Source organism: Muntiacus reevesi, chromosome 15 (genome assembly GCF_963930625.1).
Source record: "Muntiacus reevesi chromosome 15, mMunRee1.1, whole genome shotgun sequence".
Lineage (NCBI taxonomy): Eukaryota > Metazoa > Chordata > Mammalia > Artiodactyla > Cervidae > Muntiacus > Muntiacus reevesi.
This window is the reverse complement of record NC_089263.1, coordinates 64,671,459-64,686,006: the sequence shown is the minus strand read 5'-3', so window position 1 is coordinate 64,686,006 and position 14,548 is coordinate 64,671,459. Positions and strand designations below refer to the sequence as shown.

At 68.4% G+C, this 14,548-nt stretch overlaps 1 protein-coding gene across 1 annotated transcript in view; it reads right to left on the bottom strand.

Moving 5' to 3' along the window:
• Nucleotides 1-247: 247 nt before the first annotated feature.
• KIF26A (kinesin family member 26A) overlaps nt 248-14,548 on the bottom strand; it is a 39,304-nt gene continuing 25,003 nt past the window's right edge. Inside the window, exons 6-16 of the mRNA XM_065906759.1 lie at nt 11,046-11,258; nt 8,795-8,888; nt 8,331-8,593; nt 7,350-7,509; nt 7,091-7,232; nt 6,600-6,762; nt 3,264-6,090; nt 1,760-1,965; nt 1,649-1,669; nt 1,130-1,280; nt 248-972 (exon numbers count right to left, since the gene is read on the bottom strand). Of these exons, the coding sequence (XP_065762831.1) occupies nt 791-972; nt 1,130-1,280; nt 1,649-1,669; nt 1,760-1,965; nt 3,264-6,090; nt 6,600-6,762; nt 7,091-7,232; nt 7,350-7,509; nt 8,331-8,593; nt 8,795-8,888; nt 11,046-11,258 (4,422 nt within the window). The 3' untranslated portion in view covers nt 248-790. The remainder of the gene's footprint in view (nt 973-1,129; nt 1,281-1,648; nt 1,670-1,759; nt 1,966-3,263; nt 6,091-6,599; nt 6,763-7,090; nt 7,233-7,349; nt 7,510-8,330; nt 8,594-8,794; nt 8,889-11,045; nt 11,259-14,548) is intronic.

Sequence of the window (14,548 nt, the reverse complement as noted above, 5' to 3'; positions counted from 1 at the left end):
AACCTAACAGCACCTTTACAAAACCCTCATACCCCAATGTGTGTGTGTGTGTGGGTCTGTTTTGTTTTGTTTTTTTGCTTGTGGTTTTGGTAAGAATTCCTGCCGTGGAAGAAGGCGACAGGTGCCTTCCGTTCAGCCCTTGGGCGCTGCCCTCCTGGCAAACTCAGGACAGAGCAGGTCCCGTCCGGGGAGGGAGAGTCAGCACCGTCCCCCCCCCCCCCACCCAGAAGACCCACCCCACCCCAGGCTCCATCTGAGATCAGCAGAGAGAACACGCGGGGGGTCTGCAGACCCCTAAGGCTGGCTCTGTCGGGAGGAAAACAGCTCTGAAGGACAAGTAACCCTGAAGCTAAGGCGGAGCCTGGCAAGCCCAGGGCCGCTCTGCTGCACAGAACCGCCCAGCCGTACCCCAGGCGCGCTCCGATCCGACAGCCGGGCCAGCGGCCCCCAGACGGCCACAGGCACCGCCGGGGGGCACGCTGTGTGCTGGTGTCTTGAGTCCTTAGCACCAAACGCAGAAAGGAGAGAAACCCAGTCCCAGGTAAAGGCACTTGCGTTACAGTCCTCCGTGTCCTGCACACTCGATCCTCCGCCCGCGGGCTCGGCCGGCCCCTTCCGTCCCTCACGCTCCATCGCCTCCAAGACCCCCCCGCCCCCACCCCCGCCGTCCCACAAGGGACCCCGCACATCCTCGTCCCTCCGACCCCCAGCACATCCTCACTCCATCCCACGTCCCATCCTTGAGCCCCTGACGCCCTGTCCCCTGCCCCCGGGGGCCCGTGGCCCAGCCTCAGACGTCCACCTCCTGGGGCCCCGGGGCGGCGGCAGGGGTGGCGGCGCTGATGTCGAAGCAGGTGACCATCATGACGTGGGCCTTGCACAGGTTCACGCACTGCTCCAGGGCGGCCGTGGCACGCTCCAAGGCCACGAGGTACTCGGCCGACTCAGGCTCCAGCCCCGGGTCCACCTCGACTGCAGGGTGGGGGCAGCGGAGAGCCAGTCAGGCCCGGGGTCCCCGCAGGGCCGAGGATACGCCTCTCCCCCTTCCGGCCTCCAGCTCCCCCCACTGCCCCTGGGCCCGGAGTCACGTGGCTGGACTGGGGTGCCGGGCGGGGCTGGGGGAACTCACACTGCTCCAGCCAGCGGCCCGGCTCCAGCATCAGCCGGCCCTGGGTCTCGGCCAGCTCCCCGCGCAGCAGCTCCCGCTTGGCCTGCACCTCCTGCAGCCGCTGCAGCCTGCGGTCGGGCAGCCGCAGCCTGGCACCGACGCACACCGGGCCCTGGGCACAGGCGAGGGAGGGGCGCGTGGGGGGCGGTGCTTAGGCACGGACGACGGCCTGCTCCCCGGGGCTCCGGCACCCCAGCCTTGACCCGGGCCCCGCTCCACCCTCCAGGCCTGGGCAGGCGCACGGTGGGGCCTCCAAGGCAGGCAGGGGTCAGGCCCTGCCCCTCCCTCACCACCCCCCTCCCCACCCCTGCGGGGCTCAGACCACGGGCCCCCGAGGCCATCTGTGCCCGCCCGGGACCCAGGCCCAGGGTGAGCGCCGTTGCCATGGGAAGGCCCCCCACCCAGCCCAACTCCAGGGCACAAGAGAGGTGGCCATGGGACCCTTCCCCTGGCAGTCAGGCCCAGCGGGGCTGCTCCTACCTTCTCTGAGCTCTGGGAGGGCTGTGGACGAGAGGGGAAGGTGAAGTCAGTGGGCTGCCGGTCGCACCAAGAAGCCCTCCCACCCTCCCAGCACCCCACCACCGCCCCCACCTCCGCCGGGCCCTCCCTGGGGGGCAGACGGCGACGCTGCAGGCGCTCCACATCGTCAATCTCGTACACCTTGATCTCGAAGGGCTCCTTCAGCGCGCCGGCCAGAGGCGGGGGCAGGTCCACCCACTGCCCAGGGAGGCTGGGCTTGCGGCCCAGGGCGGCGGCATCGGGCAGGGGGGCCGGGATCAGCCGTCGCCGCTGCAGACCTGGAACAGACAGCCGGGCGCTGGACGCACAGAGGCCAGCCCCCAGCCCCGAGCCTGGCTGCGGCTCTGACGGGCAGAGCCCACAGGGGCCCAATCCCAAAATGCTCAGCCTAGCGCTGGCCGGAAACCCTGACAAGCCCTACCCCATGGAACAGACGGACTCCAGCCACACCCCCGCCCAGCACCTCCTGCCTGGACAGCCACAGCAGCCTCCCGGCACGGCAGAGCCTCAAGGCCACAACCCTTGACCTCTGGCGGTCACCCTTGAACACCCTAACGGGCTGCACGGCCTCCTAACTCACAGGCCTCTCTACTCCCACTGCCCCCGGACAGACCCCGAAGCCAGGCCCACACTGGCACCCCCACGTCTCCCGAGATGCCCCTCTCTACCACCCTCGTCAGCCTTCAGCTTTCCCACGCCCATTCATCAGAGCGTGCGTGCCTCCCTCACAAGGCCCCCGAAAGCATCCACCGGTGCCCAAATCCCCCAGCCACACTCAGCCTGCGAAACAGCCCACGCTAGCCGGGTCCGCAGAGACAGGGGTCCAGAGGACGGACACAGGGGGCTTCCAGGCAGACAGCTGGGCGCCAGCCGCGGGAGCAGCAGACTTGGTAACCCCCCATCCTCTCCCAAACCCTCACGCTTCGGCAGGGTGACCTGGGGGGGCCACGGGGGGGGGGCCCACCCTTGCCATCCCACACCAACAGGATGAGGACCAGCCTAGGGGCAGCGCAGGGGGGCAGAGAAGGGCAAACGTGGGGTGCGTTTACAAACCGCAGAGAGCGGGGCACGCCTATCCCCTCGACCTGCATCTGGACCCATCAAGGGTGCAGTGACCCCAGGCTGAAAGGGCAGATAAAACCCAGGAGGGTCTGCAAACGCAGAGAGTGGACTCCCAGACCCTCATCGCCCTTCCCTCCCCCACGGCGTCACTGTTAATGGAGCAGTACAGCCTGTCTCCTCTCCTGCCCCAGAAGAAGGTATTTGCCGTACCCTTCCCCACCCAGTACGCCTGCCTCATCCAATCAGCAAACGGCCCGCAGGACCCCCATGCCGCTCCCTGCAGCCTGGGTGTAAAAGCGGACTAAGGACCCCTGTTCGACGTCGGTTCTCCCTTGATGCTGTTTTAACAGCATCTCCCGCTCCAATAAACTTTATCCTTCTTTCGTTTTGTCTCACGTCTGGAAATTCTTGCCCAACCCGCGCCCGGCCCACGACAAGCGGCTGCCTGCACCTGGGATCCACCGAGGGGGTGCCCGGCGGCCCAGGGTGGCCCACGGCCGTGACGCACACCCACCTGTGGCCCGCTTCTTGGGGGACTTGAGGCTGCGGGAGCGGGCGCCCGGGGAGGCGGCCCCGCTGTCGCTCATGGAGTCGGGGGCCGAGGAGGCGCTGCCCGTGGCCTCGCTGTCCCGCAGCACGCTCTCGTAGCCACTGCTGCCCCCACTGTGGTAGAAGAGCGCTGTGCGGCCCATGGCGGGCGGCAGCTCCCCGCTCAGCACGCTGCTGTTGTCGCTGCCGTGGCCGCTGCTGCAGCGCTGCGGCCGCCGGGGCGCCGTCACCTTGCTGTACGGGGAGGGCAGCGCCGGCCGCTCCTCCGACACGTTCACGCCGCTGTCGTTGCCGCTGTCCGAGTCGGCCGAGCCCCAGGAGGCGCCGCCCCGGCCGCGGGCGCCCCCGGCCGCCAGCTCGTGGACGCGGCTGTGGGTGGCCCGCAGCGCCTGTTTGGTGCCCATGATGGTGCCCCGGCTGGCCTTGGCCCCGACGCCCGGCGCTGCTCGTGGGGCTGCCCTGGGGCCCGTCATGGGGCCGCAAGGGGCCCTCCCCGCCGCTGGGGCCAGCGGCTTCGCCGAAGAGCCCAAGGCCCGGGGCCCGCCAGCCACTGCGCTGCGGCCCTTGCTCCCGCTGCTGGGGGGCTTGGGGGCCCCCACGCCCTTGGCGGGGCTGCTCCTACAGGCCGGCGCGGGCCCGGGCGAAGGGCTGGTGGGCGGCACTCCCAGCCGGGGCACAGCGCGGGCCGGCCGGCCGGGGGCTTCCCTGGCCTTGCTGCTGCTGTGCGCCAGGCTCTCACAGCGCTCCAGAGACCCGTGGGTGGCGGGTCGGCATGCTGCCTCTGCCTTGCCAGTCCGTGCCTTCAGGCTGGACGTGGCCCTGGGGATGGAATGGTCAGCCCGGCCACCAGGCCTGGCCTCCCCGTCCCCTCGGAGGAAGGCAGCAGCCCCGGGCCAAGCTGGGCTCCCGGCCTGCGGAGAGGACAGCCCTGGGCCGGTCTTGTGCTCCAGGCTGGACTTGCGCACAGGGGGTGCTGGAGGGGCCACACCTCCAGACCTCGCACAGAAGCCCCCCTTGGGAGCCGCACTCTTCTTGCTGGTGGGGGTGGCCTTGGGGCTGCCCAGGCAGGCCGCTGCCTCCGCCGGGGCGTCCCCAAAGGAGGCGGAGGGCGTGCTCACCCCCAGCGTGGTGGCCCCCCTCCGCAGGGGTGGGATCGGAGCCACGACTTCCGGCCTGTGGGCCGCCTGGCCCACCTCACAGCCATCCACCACCCTGCGGGCACAGGCCAGCGTTGGGGCTGGGCTGGGGGCCCTGCCGGCTGAAGCCAGGGGTGGCGGGCCACAGTCCTCAGCCCGGAGCAGCCAAGGATCCTCAAAGAGGCCTCCGGGGCCAGGCAGGCCCGCGGCCAGGCGGGGGCAGCCCACGCGACCAGCCACAGAGGTAGTCCTCGGTGTGCGGGGCAGGCTGGAGTGGAGGGTCTGTGCGGGGGCTGGCCCCCGGGGAGACACGGCAGACGGCTCCCGACAAGGTGGACCGGGGGCTGCCATGGCCTCCTCTGTGGGACGAGGACCGCGGGCGGGCCCGGGACTGTCCAGTCTGCGGCGCTCTGAGCGCTGAAGGCCGCTGTCCTCCGGGGAGCCGCCGTCTGGGACGGAGGAGCCCAGTGAGGGGGGCCCTGCCAGCACCTCGGAGACAACGGGGTCTGGAGGGCCCGCTGGCGTGGGGCCAAGGCTGTCGGCTGTGCACACGCTGACCTCGCTGAGCCAGGAGCTGCCGGACGAGCTCTGGCTGCCGCCCGCCCAGGCCACCTCGTCCAGGGCCCCGCTGGGGGGCGGTGAAGTGTACGCATCGAACTCGTCATTGATGCTGCTTATGATGCTCACCGGCCTCGAACCCGAGGCCAGGGCCTGCAAGGAGCAGTCGCTGCCGAAGCTGGCCAGGCTGGAGGGGCGCCCGGGGCCGGCGAGCCCCCCCAGGGACAGCTCTTCCACCAGCGTGAACACCAGCTCATCCTCCCCATTCAGCTCCACAGGCTGCTGCAGGGTGACCGTGGTGGTCAGCAAGCCCCGCTCCAGCCGGTGGCCGCGTGCGGGCAGGCAGGGGCCCTCGGCCTGCCCACTCCTGCCCACGGGGGGTGTCCGTACTGCACCCGCACCATCACCCCCACCAGGCTCCTCGGAGGCCCCGCCAGCTTCTGGCCGCCAAGGCGGGGGCGGGGCCGGGCTGGGCAGCGGCCTCCCGCCTCCGCCCGCCTTGGCCTTATCTGGTGTGGGCAGTTCAGGCCTGGTGCTGCCCTCCTCTCTCTGGTCAGCGCCACCCTTGGGGGGCTCCAGTGCACCCCGCTGGGCATCTGGGCTGGGGCTGCCGCGAGGCGTGCTGGAGGCCAGCGGAGCGCCCACAGGCGTCCTGGGGGCCGCGGTCTCAGGCGGCAAGGGTTTCCTGCCCGCGCGGGCCGGGCCAGCCTGGGCCCCAGGGGGGCCCCCAGTGCCGGGAATGCAGCCCAGCCGCTCCTGCAGCTCCGCGAAGGTGCTGCAGCGGAAGTGGTCGGCCTCCCGCGGGCCCGGGGTGGGGCGCGGGCGGCTCAGGGCGGGGATGATGGGCACAAAGTCGGGCGGGCCCTCACTGTCCGTGAGCTCGCGGTCCGACAGTGCCGTCCCGCCAGGCCCCACATAGATGACCGTGTCACAGGACTGCTCGCTGCTGGAGGAGTAGTCGGGGTCGCCGGGCGAGCTGGCGGCCAGGCGGTCGGGGTCCGGGGCCATGGCGCGTGGGTGGAAGGGGCGCAGGTGCGGGGGGCGGCGGGCATGGCCTTCCTCGCATGAGCTGTCCCCGCCGGAGGAGCTGGACGCATACTGGGGACAGAGCAGGGCCCCCCTGAGCAGCGTCCCGCCTGCCCATCTCCCCCAGCACCCCCAGCCACACACGCCACACTCGAGGGACGGAAGTGACGGCGCGGCCACCAGCAAGGTCTCAGGTCCCCAACACAAACGGACCTTCTCAGCAACATCCCAGAAAGCGGCAAGCCAAGTGGCAGGGAGGCGAGTATACACCCTCAGCTCACAGGGTGTTAAGTGCGAACCCAGGGTTCAGACCCAGGGTCCGGGCCCCAGGGCACCCCGACTGCACCCTCCAGACCCAGTGAGGACCCCAGGGTGTGCCCTGAAGGACCAGGCCTGGGAGGGTACAGGCCACAGCTCTGGCCACAGGCCTCCCCGGGGCTGGGTGAACAGAGACCAGGCCGCCACAGCCCCCAGCGTGAGCTGCTCTGCTTCTCCTGGGGGTGACCGTGGGCGTGGAGCCCGCCTCCTCCAGGGCACCAGCACCACCACCACGCGGCAGGGGCCCGGGAGGCAGCACCTACCTTGACCTTCTTCCTGCGAAGGCGGTGGACACGGGCAGCCAGCTGCACGGTGCTGAGCGTCTCGGCATGGTGGGCCGGCGCGTCGGACACGTGGGCGATCATGGTGGTGCGGCAGTTGGCAGTGGCCAGGGTCTCCCGCAGCAGTGAGGTGAGCCTGTGCTCCCTGGGGGTCGGGGGGCGAGGCTCAGAGGCTGAGGGCCTGGGAGGGCTGCTGGGGGACTGCTGGGCGTGGCGGCTGCTACAGGACTGGAGGGAGGGAGGAGGGCCTCTAGCTGGACCAGGGCCGTGCCTGGGGCCCCCGCGGTCGGGTCTGACACCCACCTCTGTGCCCCCAGCCCCCGGGCAGGACGACCCCCTGCCAGCCCTCGGGTAGCAAAGCCAGTCATACAATGAGGAAGAAAGGACGGAGGGATCAAGGACCATGGACACAGTGCACACGGCTGAGGTGGGCTGGGCCGGATCCCCAGGCCAACCCAGGAGCCCGCACTTACCTGTAGGGCACGTGCTTGGCTCCGCTGACCAGCGCCAAGATGACGCTGCCCAAGGCCGACAAGGACAGGGATGGGGGGCCCCCGGGGGCCTCTTCACAGCTGCCCAGGTCAATGAGGTGCAGGCGGCTGCGGCCTCCGGACACTGAAACCACAGGGCGGGAGGTGAAGGCTCAGCCCCAGGGCCCCCAGACCCAGGACGCCCAGGACTGTCCGGGGCGGAGGCGGCCCGATCCCACGACGCAGGCGCGCGGCCACCTACTTCCGCCTCTGCCGCACTTCTCCACGCGGTACTGGTACACGTGCAGTGTGAAGAGCATGTGGGAGCCTCCCCGGGCGTCCTCGCGGGCGGCCAGCGCCGCGTCCAGGTAGAAGGCCGCCTTCTCAGCCGTGGGCGCCCGCAGCTCACTCTGGTTCTGGAGCTGAGGACCGATGAACGGACGGACGGGGGGTCGGCACCCGAGTGACTTGGGGCCTAGCCGTCCCCATGGCACCCCACCAACCAGCTCGCGGCCCCGCCCCACTCAGCCCGCGGCCCCGCCTCCAGACTGCGGCCCCGCCCCCAGGCCGCGGCCCCGCCTCCGCCCCAGCCCGCAGCCCCACCCCCCAGACCTTGGCTCTGTCCCGGCCCGCAGCCCCGCCCCCAGGCCGCAGCCCCGCCTCCGCCCCAGCCCGCAGCCCCACCCCCAGACCGCGGCCCCGCCTCCGCGCGACCTCGGCCCCGCCTCTGCCCCAGCCCACAGCCCCGCCCCCAGGCCGCGGCCCCGCCTCTGCCCCAGCCCGCAGCCCCGCCCCCAGGCCGCAGTCCCGCCCCCCAGCCCGCAGCCCCACCAACCAGCTCGCGGCCCCGCCCCACTCAGCCCGCGGCCCTGCCTCCAGACTGCGGCCCCGCCCCCAGACCGCGGCCCCGCCTCCAGACCGCGGCCCCGCCCCCCAGCCCGCGGCCATGCCTCCGCACCAGCCCGCAGCCCCGCCCCCCAGCCCGTGGGCCTGCCTCTGCCCCAGCCCACAGCCCCGCCCCCAGACCGCGGCCCCGCCTCCGCCCCAGCCCGCAGCCCCGCCCCCAGACCTCGGCTCTGCCCGGCCCGCAGCCCCGCCCCCAGACCGCGGCCCCGCCTCCGCCCCAGACCTCGGCCCCACCTCTGCCCCAGCCCGCAGCCCCACCCCCAGCCCGCGGCCCCGCCCCCCAGCCCGCAGCCCCGCCCCCAGCCCGCGGCCCCGCCCCCCGGCGCGGTCAGCGTACCTGCGCACCGCACGCCGGGTCCTCCCGCAGGTACACGCCCGGGGACTGGGCGTCTTGCAGGCTGCCGGAGGCCACCTCGGCCAGCAGGTCCCGCAGGCTCTGGCCCCGGCCACACACCTCCACGGCCGAGACGCGGACGGAGAAACGGGCGCCCGTCCTCTCCCTGCGCTCGTCCATGAGCCTGAAGAGCCAAGAGATGGCGCAGGGCACGATGCCCAGGCTCTGCGGCGAGCTGTCCCTCCCGATCATGGTGTAGGACTTGCCTAGGGGCCAGCGGGACGGGCCCTCAGAGCCAGCCGGGCCGGTGGCCCCGGCCCAGCCCGGCAGCGCGCTCTCACCCGCTCCCCGGCCGCCTGACGTCCTGTTCTCTCGCTTCCTCTCCCACTGCCCTTAGGGGACAGGCCCAGCACCCGCCCCCAAGAAACGGCCTCCAGACTGCAGAGTGTGCGGTAAGGGGCACTTACCGAGGCTTGAGTGGCCGAAGGAGAAAAGGCAGCCATCAGCCCCGCTGACCACCGACTGCAGCACGTCGGCCACAGTCCCCGAGCAGACCTCGGCCTGCGGGAGGGGCAGAGTCAGGCCGCCACCCCGCCTCCTGCCTCGTCCGTCTCATCGCACGTGGACGGCGAGACCCCGAGGGGGCTGGGAGGACAGCAGGACCAAGGACACAGAGGCCTCCACGTGGACACACAGCACACATGGACGGCGCACAGACACACACACTCGCAACGTGAGCGACAGACACAGCGGGAGGTGCACAGGGCACACGCACGCACACGGCACACTGCTGGTGTGGCCAGAGTGGGCTCACACCACACCACACACGTGTGATCACAGAGGGCTCACGCCACACCACACACGTGTGATCATAGCAGACACACACTCGCAACGTGAGCGACAGACACAGCGGAAGGGACACAGGGCACACACACGCACACGGCACACTGCTGGTGTGGCCAGAGTGGGCTCACACCACACCACACACGTGTGATCACAGAGGGCTCACACCACACCACACACGTGTGATCACAGAGGGCTCACACCACACCACACACGTGTGATCACAGAGGGCACACACCACACCACACGTGTGTTCACAGAGGGCACACACCACACCACACGTGTGTTCACAGAGGGCACACACCACACCACACGTGTGATCACAGAGGGCACACACCACACCACACGTGTGTTCACAGAGGGCACACACCACACCACACGTGTGTTCACAGAGGGCACACACCACACCACACGTGTGATCACAGAGGGCACACACCACACCACACGTGCGTTCACAGAGAGCACACACACACCACACGTGCGTTCACAGAGGGCACACACCACACCACACGTGTGATCACAGAGGGCACACACCACACCACACGTGTGTTCAGAGGGCACACACCACACCACACGTGTGATCACAGAGGGCACACACCACACCACACGTGTGTTCAGAGGGCACACACCACACCACACGTGTGTTCAGAGGGCACACACCACACCACACGTGTGATCACAGAGGGCACACACCACACCACACGTGTGATCACAGAGGACACACACCACACCACACGTGTGATCACAGAGGACACTCACCACACCACACGTGCGTTCACAGAGGGCACACACCACACCACACGTGTGTTCAGAGGGCACACACCACACCACACGTGTGATCACAGAGGGCACACACACACCACACGTGTGTTCACAGAGGGCACACACCACACCACACGTGTGTTCAGAGGGCACACACCACACCACACGTGTGATCACAGAGGGCACACACCACACCACACGTGTGATCACAGAGGGCACACACACACCACACGTGTGTTCACAGAGGGCACACACCACACCACACGTGTGATCACAGAGGGCACACACCACACCACACGTGTGATCACAGAGGGCACACACACACCACACGTGTGATCAGAGGACACACACCACACCACACGTGTGATCACAGAGGGCACACACCACACCACACGTGTGATCACAGAAGGCACACACCACACCACACGTGTGTTCACAGAGGGCACACACCACACCACACGTGTGATCACAGAGGGCACACACCACACCACACGTGTGATCACAGAGGGCACACACCACACCACACGTGTGATCACAGAAGGCACACACCACACCACACGTGTGATCACAGAGGGCACACACCACACCACACGTGTGTTCACAGAGGGCACTCACCACACCACACGTGTGATCAGAGGACACACACCACACCACACGTGTGATCACAGAGGACACACACCACACCACACGTGTGATCACAGAGGGCACACACCACACCACACGTGTGATCACAATGGACACACACTACACCACACGTGTTCACAGATGGCTCACACCACACCGCATGCGTGATCATGGCAGGCACACACCACACCACACGCATGATCACCACACACACAGGACACACAGAGGAGCGTCCTGGGGAAAACAAGGTCTGCGTGGAAAGCTTCGGAGGGCGGGCTCTGGAAACCGGGCCTGAGAAGCAGCCCAGGAGCTGGTGGACACACACGAGGATGGGGAGGCCAGCGGCGAAGGGGAAACAGCCATCTGCCCAGCCGCACCCAGCCCCCTGCCACCCGGGCCTCCTCTCGCTGTCTCCTGCCTGCAGGTCTGACCATCTCCCATTGTCCTGAGCTGCCAACCCACCCCGCCCGAGGCCGCCCGCAGCCTCACCTGCTCCGAGTCCTGGGGGAAGACTGCGTCGAAGGCGAACATCTTGGGGATCGCAGCCGTGGGGGCGCGTCGGGGGCCCGTGCTGCCCGGGGGCCCGGCAGCCGGGTCGTAGAGGGTCACCTGCTTCTTGCGAGGGTCCACCTTGAGGAAGGACGTGGACTCGGCCGAGCGCTGGGCCCCCTGCGCAGGCCAGATCCGCAGCATGACCTTCACCTGGGGAGGCGGGCGGAGCAGGCCTCTGAGCGGCGCTAATTACAGGGCAGGGGCAGCCTCGCGCGAGTTGGGACAGCGGGCCCGACCGGCATGGGGTCCCCGCCACAGGAATGCGGCATCCGCGCCCCAGCCCCAGGCGGGAGCACGTCCCACATGAGGTCAGCAAGGCAGGGAGGCAGGGAGGCCTGGCGGGAGGAGCACGCCAGCACGGATCGGGGAGCCTGCAGAGGGGGGCACAGGGGGGCCAGAGGAAACAGACCACAGCTGCCCCAGTGGGCAGAGAGAGAAGACGAGGACGGGACTCAGAGGGCACCCCCGCGACGCGGGGATCCTCACACCCTCTCGCTGGCCCCAAGCCAGGACCGGGGGAGTAAGCCCAAAGACTCGGGCCTTTGAGAACTCAGTCACCTGCATGGGCCCCCCCAGCTCTGCCGGCTCCCCGACCTCGCCAGCCATTACAGTGACCTCCCCCCAACCCCCAGGCCTGCGCAGGCTTGAGAAGGGAGGAAACGCACTCAGAGACGGCAACTGTCCCGCCTGCATCACACAGCCTGCGAGCGGGTCCCCTGAAATCTGAAATCCCAAACCCCAAATCTGAGGGTGGAGCGAGAAGGGGAGAGCGGGGGACAAGCAGTAAGGGGTAGCAAGACCCAGGCCCTCCCGCAGGGCCCCATCAGAGCCTCAGGAGTGCTCCCGGGGGCGTGTCCTCCCCCAACCCCCTGCCCCCGCGCCATGGGTGGACAGGGGCTGCCCCTGGGCAAGGCCCTCCCCAACTCCCGACTCCCGACCTCGGGCGGGCTCTGCAGACAGCAAGGCGCGGCCCAAGGAGAGACGGCGGCGCATGAGGCCAGGCAGACAGGACACAGAGGGAGGGCGAGGGGCCAGCCCCCACCCCCAGTCTCGTCCAGCCTCAGCTCCTCCAGGAGCCCTTCCGGCCAGCTCCCAGCCCCAGGACAGAGGCCCTCAGGGCCCTGAGGACATCCTCCCCGGCCCACGGCCCAGGGTGGGCAGCGAGAGCGTGGGGAATGAAGGAGGGACAAACTCTGAAGCGGGACAGGCCAAGGCCCGCGCCACCCTCGGGAGAAACAGGCTCCGGGGCTTCTGACCCCAGAGCTGCCAGAGGCCAGACTCACACCCAGGACCAGGCAGGACCAGAGGCAAGCCCGTCAGCATGAGGACCGGATGAAGAGGGCAGGTTGATCCAGGAGGTGACGGGGATTCTGAGGTCAGGGGTCAGGGGAGGTGGTGGGGAGACCGAGGCCGGGGTGACAGGCGGACAGGCTCTGCTGAGCTCACGGGCCAGCAGGCCGCCCAGCAGTCTCTGCCACTGTGTGTTCCCCAAACCCAAAAACAGATGCGAAGCCGCCTGTGCCGCCCATCGGCCTTCATGCCCAGCTTCCGGGGCTGGACTCTGAGCCCCAAGGCCCCCAAGGGAACAGAAGCCTGGGGGCAGGGGGTGGGGGTGGAGGCCAGAAACTTAAGATGCAAGAGCCCAGAGCAAGCTGCACTGCATACACCCCAAAACCCGCACAGAGAACCCAGACCCCGGGCCGAGAGGTGCCCAGAGCTGCCGGGCAAGCCGCCCCGGGTGAGCCCCCCACCCCCCAGGAGAAGGCACTAGACCCCGGCTTCTGCAGGAGGACACCGCCCTCCACTGAAACCTCCGATTTCTCCACCACCGTGTAAATCAAATTACCAGGCTCATCTCAGAGCCAGTATTTTTCACGGATTTAATTGTAAGTGACAGATACATAACACCAGCAAAATTGGTTTACCGTGGGTAGTTCGCGCGAGGCGCCACCAATGCCCCTTCGGCATGTGGCAAATTGACATGCAAACCCGCTCCGCTAAGGAGAGGCAGTCCTGGGGGAGACGCGGGGAGAAATACTCCTGTACCGAGCTCCTCCAACCCAGGCTCCATTAGACGAGAATCGATTCTTTTATTCCCCAACGACACGAACAAAACTATTTCATTTCCAAACGCCGCTGCCAAGCAGACGAAAATGTGCACTTCCCAGTAATTTTTGGCAATTTTTTTTCAGTGTGAACTCCAGGCCACTTCAGGAGCCAAATGGGTTCTGCAGATTGGAGTGTGTTCCCGGCGGGGAAAAGCCCGCTTGGGCTGCCCCGCTGGGGTCCCCACCCCCATGCCAGCTCCACGTCTGTGAGGGCCTTTCATTACCAGGGGAAACGACAGGGTCTCCCCGCCAGACAAGCACATCTCCCCCTAAATGTTCAGCTATTGCAAAGCGCCCGCTGAGTAGCTGCCAGGTAGGGAACAAATACATTTTGCATAAAAAGGGTCTTCCACTCCTAAGAGGGGGCCTGGGCAGGCGTGGGGGGAGGGGCCGTCTTCTGTAATTCCGCACGATGATGAATTATCTTAAGTGGCACATTAATGTCAAGAATCGAGCGTAATCTAACTTCTTTTCTCTGACAATATTAAATGCCTTTCATGAGGCATTTCTGACTATGTGATATTCGTGCAAATATCATCATCCAGGGAGGCAGGGAGGGGGGCCCCGCGGGGGAGGGGCAAGGGGAGAGGGCTAGAACAGTGGCCACAGGCTTCCTGCCTCCTGGGGTTCTGCCAGAGAGCAGGGGGGCCCTGCCCCGAATACTTGACTGGGGGACCTGGGCCCCCTGGGAGGAGGGGGAGGCCTGTGCATTCCAAGCAACAGGGCAGCAGCAAGAAAGGCAGGTCTGTGCCTCGAGTCCCTCAACCCTCCAGCCGCCCAGCCCCACTGAGATGGGCCCAGGGCCCAGGGCCCAGCGACAGGCCCAGGTCAGAGCCAGGCCCAGAGTGTTTAGAGCCCCTCCCCCACGGCCAGGTCCGTCTCCAGACACAGAGCAGAAGCCCCCGGGGGCGCGACCTAGGCAGCAGGATGGACTGAACCCAGGGGTGTGCGTCCAGGCGGTGTGGGCCTCCGGGCGCCGCAGCGGCCGGGCCCAGGGCCTGGGTGGGAGGCTCAGAGGGGGCCGAAGGGGCCCATCCTCAGGGTGGGGCCCGCCCTCCCCCAGCGGCCTCCTACGGCTCAGGATCCCTGCCTGTGACGGCACACGCCGCCCGCACTAAGTGGTTCATGCAGCCTGACCCGGGCCTGGGGGCAGTCACGAGCAGCCCAGGCGGGGTCCAGATGGAAACCGTCTCAGCAGAAGGGACAGGAGCTGAGAGCCGGCCGGCTGTGACAGGCAGGGCCCTTCACGCTGCGGCCTGGCCCCCCGAACCCGGGAGCATTCCCACTCGGCTGAGCACCCCGTCCCCTGTTACCATGTCAGGACGCGGCGGG